Source organism: Halyomorpha halys, unplaced genomic scaffold, assembly GCF_000696795.3.
Source record: "Halyomorpha halys isolate HHAL.00 unplaced genomic scaffold, Hhal_1.1 Scaffold1582.1, whole genome shotgun sequence".
Taxonomy (NCBI): Eukaryota; Metazoa; Arthropoda; class Insecta; order Hemiptera; family Pentatomidae; genus Halyomorpha; species Halyomorpha halys.
The window spans coordinates 132,486-143,443 of record NW_027106787.1 but is presented as its reverse complement, the minus strand read 5'-3'; the positions used below and the strand labels follow the sequence as shown (position 1 = coordinate 143,443).

The 10,958-nt window shown below is 28.3% G+C and overlaps 2 protein-coding genes across 2 annotated transcripts in view; both read right to left on the bottom strand.

Moving 5' to 3' along the window:
• Positions 1 to 7,958, bottom strand: LOC106690115 (stress-induced-phosphoprotein 1). The gene is made up of 6 exons (XM_014435420.3): positions 7,802 to 7,958; positions 7,506 to 7,715; positions 5,309 to 5,462; positions 3,310 to 3,407; positions 1,079 to 1,208; positions 1 to 134 (listed from the first exon to the last, which is right to left on the bottom strand). Exons 1-6 carry the CDS (start codon positions 7,820 to 7,822, stop codon positions 16 to 18), a joined length of 732 nt encoding a protein of 243 aa, XP_014290906.1. The 5' UTR covers positions 7,823 to 7,958; the 3' UTR covers positions 1 to 15.
• A 2,236-nt stretch (positions 7,959 to 10,194) lies between these two features.
• Positions 10,195 to 10,958, bottom strand: part of IFT46 (intraflagellar transport 46) — a 4,420-nt gene continuing 3,656 nt past the window's right edge. Inside the window, exons 7-8 of the mRNA XM_014435421.3 lie at positions 10,486 to 10,613; positions 10,195 to 10,414 (exon numbers count right to left, since the gene is read on the bottom strand). Of these exons, the coding sequence (XP_014290907.1) occupies positions 10,284 to 10,414; positions 10,486 to 10,613 (259 nt within the window). The 3' untranslated portion in view covers positions 10,195 to 10,283. The remainder of the gene's footprint in view (positions 10,415 to 10,485; positions 10,614 to 10,958) is intronic.

The following is a 10,958-nucleotide window of genomic DNA, read 5'->3' as shown; positions in this document are numbered from 1 at the left end:
ATATTATAATCACATTCATGTCCTTTGTCTTTTCAACTTAGCACGTGCTTGAGCTTTGGTAAGTCTCGCGTGGGTTCTTTCTGCAGGTACATCTGGCTGCTGAGCATCATCTTCCTTATCATCCTTATGCATTTCTGTTAACAAAAACAATTCAAATTTTATATATGAAATTTATTTAAGGTGAAGATAAATTTGTAAATATTTATAGGCAAAATTATTCCACCGATTTTAATTAATAAACAAACTGTTCTACGTTTCAGCTAATACACCATTCTCAGCAGAAACAAAGACTTCAGTTTCACATTCCAGTACAAACTCATAGAGTAGGACATTTTCTTTCAAAATTGCAAAATTGGTGAAATAATTTTGCCTATAAATTTTTACAAATTCAACATTCAATTTTTTTAGAACACTAAGTATTATTGTATATATAGTTGACCGTAAAAATAGATGTATAGGAAGATGGTCAGGGTTGCGGTCAAAGGAGAAACAAAAATAGTTTACATCTATTTATTTTCCGACGTTTCGCCCCACTTTGTAGGGCTTCATCAGGGCTAAAAAGATACAAAAGAAACAAAAATAGTTTACAACTATTTATTTTCCGACGTTTCGCCCCACTTTGTAGGGCTTCATCAGGGCTAAAAAGATACAAAACGATACAATTTAAAGTAAAAAATTTTTATATAAAAATGCGTAAAATATACAGTTAAAAAATACAGGAGATGTACCAAAAACAAAAACAATACGGGGAAGGAAAAAAAAAATTGAGATTAAATAAACGTCATGAAAAAATAATAATTATACATAAATAAGTAATAATAAAGATATAAAATGAGCAAAGAAAAAATCAAAGACACCTACCTGTTTACTTTCACTTATTACTAGTACTTAGTAATAAAAATATTAGTACTTCAAAAAAATATCAAAGCTACCTATAAAAGTATCTGTAGTAAAGTGGGATTTCTTTGTTTTTGGCAATATCAAAAAACTGCAGAGTGGAATAGACATAAAATTACATTCAAGGAACAAAATTATGTTGAAATTCCATAATACAAAGATATTAACAAAAAAAAAATACCTGCAAGTAAGTCTAAAGGAGGATCCAGAAGTGATTGCATCTGGCATCCTATAAAAAACCTCCAAGCTATTGCGATCAAGTATCCAAGTGATGCGATAGATATAGTGAGCAGTGCCATCAATAGTGGATGCTACAACACAACAAAACAAAAATAATAAGTATTCAGAGAGAAAGAATATATATTTTTAAATCTAACTTCCTCATAAAACAATAAAGGTCTTGAAGAATTGTAAACATGTGACATTTAATTGTGATAATAGTATACATTTGTTTCTATAATAACTGGAAGATTGTTTTAGGTAAGGAAATTTTATTATTTGAATATTAAAAAAAAATTTGTTTAGTATTAGTATCAAGTAATCATAGCCAATTTGATGACTATTGATGGTGCCGGTTCGAATCCAGCCTGGGCCATTGACTTTTTTCATTGCATGGCGGTCCCACAAAATGAAGAGCTTTGACCCCCAACCATGGTTAGGCAGTATAGGACTCCAATGGGAGTCTTGGCCAAAAAAAAAAAAAGTAATCATAGACAATTACATGTCACATAAATTCTGTTTCATTGGATATAGTGGACATTAATTATTTCCATATATAAGAAGATGGTCAGGGTTGCGGTCAAAAGTGAAACAAAAATAGTTGTAAACTATTTTTGTTTCACTTTTGACCACAACCCTGACCATCTTATATATCAATTTTTACGGTCAACTATATATACATATATATTAATTATTTCCACCAATATGTTAAATCATTTTACATTTATAATATTGGATGTAGCATTTAAAATACAAATTATTTAATATAAAATTTGGAAATAATTATTTATTAATTTAATGAATGAATATGTTTAGGAAGTAAAAGTCAGTTGGAAATTACAAACTGTAGTCAATTTAAATAATCAAGGCAAAGCCACACGTGACCCCACTGCTTGTAAGCCAGTAGAAATAATAGGTACTATCTTAGCAGATTACCCTCAAGATGAAAACAGAAACACTCATTTAGAAAATTTAAAATTTTCTTGTTCTGTATGAATATATAGTCAAACAAAATATATGATTAGTTATAAAGAATAACTTTGGACTATTAAATCAACAACAAGAGAAATACAGGTTTACAGAAAATTTCTCATTCAAAGTTCTTAATATTGAAAGTACCACCTGAGAAGAATTTTCAAAAAATTTAATTATAATGTATTTTTCTTTTTATTGTTGGCCACTAATAATACCAGGAAGGTATAGTCTTCTGCAAGAGGTATTTCCAATGTAACCATGAACTGTTGTAATCAAAAATAGTAAAAACTAATTGAAAAATAAATAAAATAATAATTTAGAGAAAAATAAGCAAAAACAAAAAGTGTTCATAGAATAAATTAAAAAAAAAATTGTGACTTATTCTATCATGATTGTTTAACTTTTTTTTTTTGGTAGCTTAAGATACATTTAATGTTCAATATCATTTAACCAGAATATTGTAATTGATAAGAGTATCAATTTTTGGTTATCTCAACTAAGAAAAGGGTTTACAAATAAATTTTCAGACTGATTACCCAAGGCAAAAAAATAAATCAAAGAATCAAAAATTAGATGTTTCTCTCAGCGATAATGTAAAATCAATAGACCCCTCAAAATATACATATAAAAATAAATTTTTACATTAGAACTATTAATATAGTACCAGGAATATGTTCATACATGTATTTATTTGTACACTTTTTCTTTTAATGTAAACTTATGGTCAGATATCAACGATGGCACTTTTTTGATTCTAACATAGAAACCCATTTAATGCACTCATATGTTAACTATTGCAAGTTAACAAACTATGGCATAACTCATAGTTGCCATCAAAGACAATAACACAAACTACGAGTTATATCGTATCATAGTTGGCAGCCAATGTTTTAATCAAAAAACTTTTTTAGAGGAATATTAATAATTAAGTGAGAAACCAAGATATTATTACAGTCCAGAGTATCATTTATTTATGAATGGGAAGGGCGAAAGCTTGACGTATAATATGAAAATCTTAACTGATATAAAAAAAAACAACTAATAATTTTGAGATTACAACGATTTTATTCATTCCCTTTTATTGTACAATTTCAATTTATGTTAATGTCAAGGAGTTAGAGGAAAAAGTAGATTTTTAAATCCTAGTAGGCAACAATTATAAATCATAATAAAGAGTTATAATAAATGTTACTCAAATAAAACAGAAAGAAACCTTACCGATAATGATGGTTCTGAAGTAAGGAGTTGATCTCCCATCACAATGGCCACTCCTATAATGATTCCAACTCCTGCACAAAGCCAGGGTATTTGCTCCTCTACACGGCAAGCAATGAGACATTTAAAGAAAACAGAATAATTGAAGGGAGCTTAAACCTAAGAATAATTTGTATAATATACCAAATAGTAACAATGGCATCAATAACCTAAATTATAAATCGTAAACCTAAAAAGGTCTTAATTGTTTAATGTTGTGACCTCACTACACATTAGGATAACCTTCTTCCTGGATATTAATTGTTTGGGGGTATTTATCAATTTAGTACTAACATTGGATATTTATATTTAGTACATTGGACATATATTTAGTACTAACATTGGATATCCAAATAGCCACTGTTTTCACCGTATCTGCCAAAATAACTTCACAAAATGTTGATTTCTCTATGTTTGGAAAAAACAGTTGGTTTATGAAAAATCATATTTTAGAAATGATTGAGCATAAAAGAGGGTTCATATTTAAGAAAAATGAATTTACTTTTTTAAATAATGTACTATTGAGTTTTTAGGGTTAGAGGTAGTTTCAAAAACAACATTTCTTTTATTTATACATTAAAACATCCATAACTTTTTTATAATGAGGTGAAGATGGTCAGCAGAAAAAACAAAAATAAACAGAAGAATTATTTATATATAATTATTATAATTTCCATAGTTTATTTATTTTTAAATAAATAATTCTTTTGTTTATTTGTGTTTTTTCTGTTGACCACACCCCCGACCATTTTCTCCTCTCATAACTTTTTTACTATTAACTTCTTATTGTACTATACCACTCGCCTGCCTTTTTCTACATTCTTTTTACCTATCATCATTTTCTACAGTCACCTATTGACTACACGTCATTTTTCATTTTCTCATCACTCATTTAGCTCAACTATACTTTCTCCTTAAATCTAAAATTTTCTGACCTTTTGTTTTAATAGTTATTTATTTTGTAATTTACTCTATAAACCTTTAGTTTAATTTTTTTCTACCTTATTTATTTTATCTAAACGGTCTTTCATATTTAGGCATATAAGTTGGTAATTATTTCCGCTTGGTGTAACATATTTTTATAATTGTATCCACACTCTCTACCAAGCGATTTCGTCCCCCACCCACTCCATCCTAGTCAATAAGTTTTTCAGTCTATTTTAATTTTTTTTTTCCTTCTTCCCACTCCCACACATTGCTTCTCTCTTGTTCCTTCCGTATTCACTTTTCTGGATATTCTACATTTATTTTTGCTTATTATTTTTTACTCATATCTATTACTGTATATTTTTTTTATCCATTGTAGGATATATTCAATTTTATTTCTTGCTCGTGGTATCTTTCATATCGTTTTCTTTCACACATTTCATTATATTTATTTAAATTGTTTTCACTATTTATATACCTTTAATCATTACTTACATATTTTATTATGTTAATTTATTGCTCATCTTTTACATTTTCTTCTGCACCTTTCATTATGTTTCTTTCTTTATTAACATGAGCACTGTCTGATTATTAATAACATTTTTATTATTTGTTTTGTATTATTCTTACCTCTCTAATATTATATTTCATCTTCTATCAGTATCAACTACTATCTACTTAATTTATAGTTATGTATATTTCCAAGTTTGTTTATCATTATTTTATTTTTCTCTGAATTGAGGTTGTTATCTTGTTTTGTTTTTCAGCCTAGAAATTCAGGTCGAAACATCAGCACAAATAAATAAGTTTTACTCACTTGTGTATCTTTACTAATCGCACCTCCCATCATCTTCTTCTCATTTCTATTATTATAGATGAAATCTTTGACTAAGTTCCCTTGATATGGCAAAAACTTATAATACAACTAAACAATACTATAAATATACCAATAGCCACTAATAAAGAAAACAGCTGCCATGAGATTTTATCCTCCCCATTTAAAGAAATCTAAAGTATCTTAGAAAAAAATGGTTACTTTTCTTATCCTTCTCACAGGCTGCAGTAGCCCTTGTCATAGCATCCTTAACAGTCTGATCAGCTGGTTGCAAATGAAGAGCGATTTGATACGATAATAGTGCATCTGATGGTCTTCCAACATTCATTTCAACCTCTCCTTTCCTAAAATAACCCTGTGAACATTCCGTTAATCTATAAAAATCACTACCAATGATTTGTTATAAATTATTAATAAATATCACAAACTATGAAAAATTTATTATTTTAAAAGATGATAAATAGTTATTAATCCATATTGAGGAAAACTTTTAACAAAACTTTTTTTTTAAATAAGTGTTTCAAATACATAATACTCCCGTTTATTTTCTATTTGCAGAACTTTCCTCCTTGTAAATGCAATGGAAAATACAAAATACTTTATATATTTTGTCCCCTAAAATAAAATATACAAATAGTCTTTTAAATCTGATATATAATACTGGAAGATGTTGATTGACTGTGTGGAAAGATGAAAGGAATATGTGGGGCGAAACGTTGGCTCATTAAAATAGTATAATTCTACTATTTGAGTTTTTTTGACCGCACCCGGACCATATTCCTTTCATCTGATATATAATAATATTTAGGTCAAATATAAAAAATAAAATAACTCTTAATTCATATATTTTCTCTTTTAGGACATTTAGCAGATATTGTGTCTCCCTCTGCAGCTTCTGATTTGCCTCAGTATTATTGGGTTTTTAAAATTTGGTTTAAGTTAAAATTATTCAAATATATAATCAAATTTAAATTGACAATTATACCAATGCAGTTTGGTCAATAATTAGAATGGAAAGTATACAACTATTAAATAATTATAGTTAAATAAATTTGACTCATACGATAACAGTGTTGCAAATTAAAAGCTCAGTACGGGGACATAATATCCCCGAAACTTCCTAGAACAAAAATATATGGATAAAGGAACACTGTGTTTCAAATTTTTGACCTTAAGGCAAGATAAGAGATTTTTTAAATTTATAAAAATGTGAAGGTCGGATGGTAAAATAAATAAATATTTTATCTTGCAGTTTGAGATACTGATACTGTTTTTAAAATATTGTCCAACTCTGAGTTTATCTCACCTATGTTGATCAGTCAGTAAAATAAATGTAATTTTAACATTTAAATAAATAGACAAAAAAATGTATAAAAGTAAAAATATAATTGTAATGAATCACAATAGAAAAATGAAAAAAAAAAATCAGTAAACTACTGTGTCAATAATTCAGGGAACAAATGTAGTTTAGAGACTATTGTTTTGAAGAATTGTTAAATTTGGTCTTTTTAATCATGCTCATTTTTGCAACTATTAGATAAGATTATAATAGAGAAGTTCAGAAAATTCTTTTAATATAAAAAATAAAGTCTAATACATTATAAATTGTAATAATATCATGTATTATAAAATTCATGCTTCAGTTTAACATTTGATTTCCTTTATCATGTTTATCTATAATACCTAAACATGAAATAATGAAAAGCAGTATAATTTACTTAAGTATAACTGAGCTAAAACTAAAATATTTAAATATATTATAGTTATTAATAACCAGTTTGAATTAAACATTGTACTTTGATTTAGTAATTTTACTTCAAACAAAAAATCCATAGACCATAATACAATCCTGTTGCAAATTAATGAAAGCTTGAATAAATATATCCAAGGGCCTGATTATTGATGAGATATGATGTTTCAGTAATAATTTTTCATAGAAAATAATGAAATTCAATACTATTTAATAGGGTCAAAGCATCTGTAATATATCTATACTAGTGGAAAAGTGAAACTAAATGAATCCTTAATGTGAAATAAACGAATAATGACACTACATTAATGAGGTTCTCGTTTGTGAAACATTGTAACTGCAAAAATGAAAACTTTTACAAATGGTTTGTTAACTACATTGTTTTACCTTCAACAGGAAGTAACATACCATAAGTTAATATCAACATTATTGCCTTAAGAAAACAAATTTCCTAGAAATTCTTACAATTTATAAAATCATTCTTAAAAAAGCCAATGATGTCAAAAATTTCAGTTAACATGTTTTATGTTGTAATACCTCAAAAGTTTACAATTCTAGAGACATATAAAAATATTATATCGGAATTAATTTCAAAATACTTAGGGTATATTAAGTGTGATATGATAAAGATCATGAGAATAAACACACCTTAGCCCAGTCTCGTCTCAGCTTAATAGTTTCATTAGCATCTGAGTATGCATAATAATACTGTTGAAGCTTAAGGAAAGCCAACGATCTGTTGCTGTAGAGGGTAGGATTGTTCGGATCCAACCTGATAGCTTTACCATAATGAAGAACAGCCTCTTCATATTTGCCTTGTTTAACACATTCATTACCTTTCTCCTTCCAAGAGATTGCCTGTGAATTTAAACAATTTTCTTACTCCCCATTGATATATACTGATTGAAAATTAAATTTTCATTGAAATCACTAAATCAACTTACTTCTTCAGTATTATTAGCCATGCCTTAAGGTATTCATTAACTATCACTAGTTGTAAAATGATATGTATTTCTTCAAAATTATATTATATATGTGTCTAATTAAATTATAACAAAACAAAAAATTCAAATATAATCGATATCAATCACCAAAGAATAAATTATCCAAAGAAGTACCACAACTTCACGTTTATCCTTCTGACAAAGAAAGTAATTCAATACTTGTCAGCATAACCTTTTGATCTTATCAAGTCGGCCAAGGGTGGAATTCAAATGATTTTTTTTTTAATTAAAGAATTTCTATTATTAAAGTATTATTTAATAATATGTATATGTTTGTTTAATCATGTAAACAAAACTGATCTTTGAGACCCCACCTCTATTTCTGTTTCGTATGAATTACCTATAACTCGCAGTAAAAACATCCACTGCATCACCACCAACTTACTTTTTGGTCAGCGAGTGAGATTATAATTCCTGATAGATCCTATAGTTGAGAATACCCCTCTTACACCCTCATGTATGCTTATTGTTGCTGAATATCAGATCCTCACGTTAAGTTTTGCTTATTTATATATCATTACTGATCGCACCCACTACCACCTTCTCCTCATATAAAAATTAGAGTTCTTATTTCCACATCGGCTCTGCTGCTAGAGAACACCACTGTTCTTATATCATCGATGTAATCAGAGGCAGGGAACCTCTTACTCTAATCGCTACCAACAACTCTTTAAGAAATAGCTTTCACAATGTTGGAATGAGTATTGATCTTTACTCTGTATAGAAGCTTCTGTTTCTTACGAACTACGTATAACTAGTAGCAAAGCCTTCTATCCAATCGTCTCGCCGACCGACTTTTTAATCGGCGCGTGAGGTATCGATTCCAAACCCATATATCAAAATACCCATATCTACTCTCTTGTACGAGGCATATTGTTATTGGGTGTCTGAGGCTCCAATACCGAACTAAATCAACATACCTACAACAATTTCTAAGGATAAGGTCGGACCAAATATAAAATTTCCCAACAATTTCTAACAGATATCTCAAATTTATTAATATAATTTAATTTTTCTTACTGCTATTCCTCTAGCATTCCCAGTAACTTGTCAAAAACTAGCTTTCAGAGGGTTTGACCTAATATGCATCTTTATGAACATTCCCTCTCTGTGGAAGCTTTTTTCCCAACCACCTTATACTTTCCTACATCCTTTGTACTTCTCTTTTAACCAATAACTCTCCACCTCTCCCTCTAGATTGCACTGTTCTCTTATTCAGCCATTCTACCCACCTTTAATATTTTAAATTAAATTATTGATTTTTTATCCATCCTTTCATAAGGTATTGTATGTCATGATTAAACATCTGATATGCAAGATGTTACTGGTGCCTTAAGATAAGGTTACCCTTCCCAATTTTGATCTAACACTTCTGACCTCCTCATTTTTTACCTTCACTTCTTTTTTATTTTTCCCTCCCACCTTTGACCCATAATTTTTGGCTCCACCACAACTCACATTTCATACTTTTGCCTCATCACTATGTACCCCTATCACCCAATCCACTAGTGGCAAACACATTTTTGAATTATTACATCCAACATATCCCTTCCCTTTCCAACATACTAACTTTCTGATTTACCAATTTTTGATTTGTCCCCTAATTTAGTTATATTAAGGTATGGTTTATTGGTTAGGGATGATTAGACACTAAGGAATAATGGAAAAAGTGTATTTTCTTTTCATTATTACAATCTATTTGACATAAACTCATCTCTTCAAAGATACCAGACTATAAAATTGAATTCCGTCATAATAGTACACAGTGATCAACTTTTCATTTGACATAGTTAAACATTTTAGCTGGTTTGAATATGTTTTAAAATTTTAATAATTGAAAGTATGAATCCAAATTCAAACAAGGCAACTAATGGCCATTATTTGCTGAATACAATGCATATCCTAATTATTTTACAGATATGAGCGAAGCTTTTTCTTTTTTATACAAATTATGCATAGAATATTAACTAAAAAAGAATAATGCAAGTATTATCTCTACCTTTTTAACGATTTTAATGAGAAATTAAAGGTGTTTATCTTATTTTTAAATTGCCTTAAAACATACAAAAAAAGTCACAGAACATCTAAGAAAAAAAAGAATGTTTTATAGTACCCGGTTAACTCAATACAGCCTTCAAAATAATGTTTAAAAAAACATAAAACATTTTATAAAAAAAAGTTTATGTTCTATTGATTTTGGTACTCTATCATACTTGTGCTGTGGGTTACTAGTTAGGAAAGGAAGTTCCAATAAAAAAAATGATAAGGGCATGTTTTTTACATAAAGAAATTAAATGTATTTTTAATTTTATATAAACATATTATTTCAAAAATGACAGATAGAAGGCTAATAAACATTTTATTTAATACAATTAATGAACATAATGGTCCAATTTCATATGTTTAGGAATATTTATCATAGCTAATTATCTTGATTTTCAAGAACCGCGTTACCTTCACTGTTTGACTTATAATTTTTGATGGCAGAATACAGTGTAAACAGAATGTGAAGAGATTCGATCCTTGACTCATATCGAGGGATATCAAAAATTGCTGTAAAAATATAGTTGTAAGGACACATTGAATTTTAATGTAATACATCATAATGTATTAAATATCTTTACCACATATAATATCAGCATAAGTAAGTATATCCACATCCAAATCTTCCAATGGTAGTCCAATCTCGTTCAATTTATTTTCAAACTCTGGCGGCCATTCTTGCATTAGTCCATCAATGTCAGGCATAGGTCTTAAAAAAAATATTGACTTCAATTAAAGTAAATGTATGAATGGTTTATATAATTTACATTAAAAAAAAATCTTCATCGAATGTAAATGAAGAAAGAAATATATGAATACTTCAGTAAAAATATTTTCAAAAATCTTCATTAATATACACTAAAAAATTTCTTTTTTTCAAAGAGATAAAAGCATATAATGATAATAATCATGATATGGACAAGGGTGAATATCAAATAGGTAAGTTGTTTGAGGAAAGATTTAAGAGAGAAGTTGATTGGAGCAAGACAGCAAAGGAATAGAAAAAATAAATCTTAAAGATAAGTTATATTATTCTGAAACAATAATTTCAATA

Excerpts from the sequence above, each read along its gene's own strand:
- LOC106690115 (XM_014435420.3), bottom strand. The coding sequence starts at position 7,822 with ATGGCTAATAATACTGAAGAA. Across the intron at positions 5,463-7,505 it reads TGAGACGAGACTGGGCTAAG|GGTTATTTTAGGAAAGGAGA; the intron begins GTGTGTTTATTC and ends GAATGTTCACAG. Across the intron at positions 1,209-3,309 it reads CTTCAGAACCATCATTATCG|CATCCACTATTGATGGCACT; the intron begins GTAAGGTTTCTT and ends GTTGTGTTGTAG.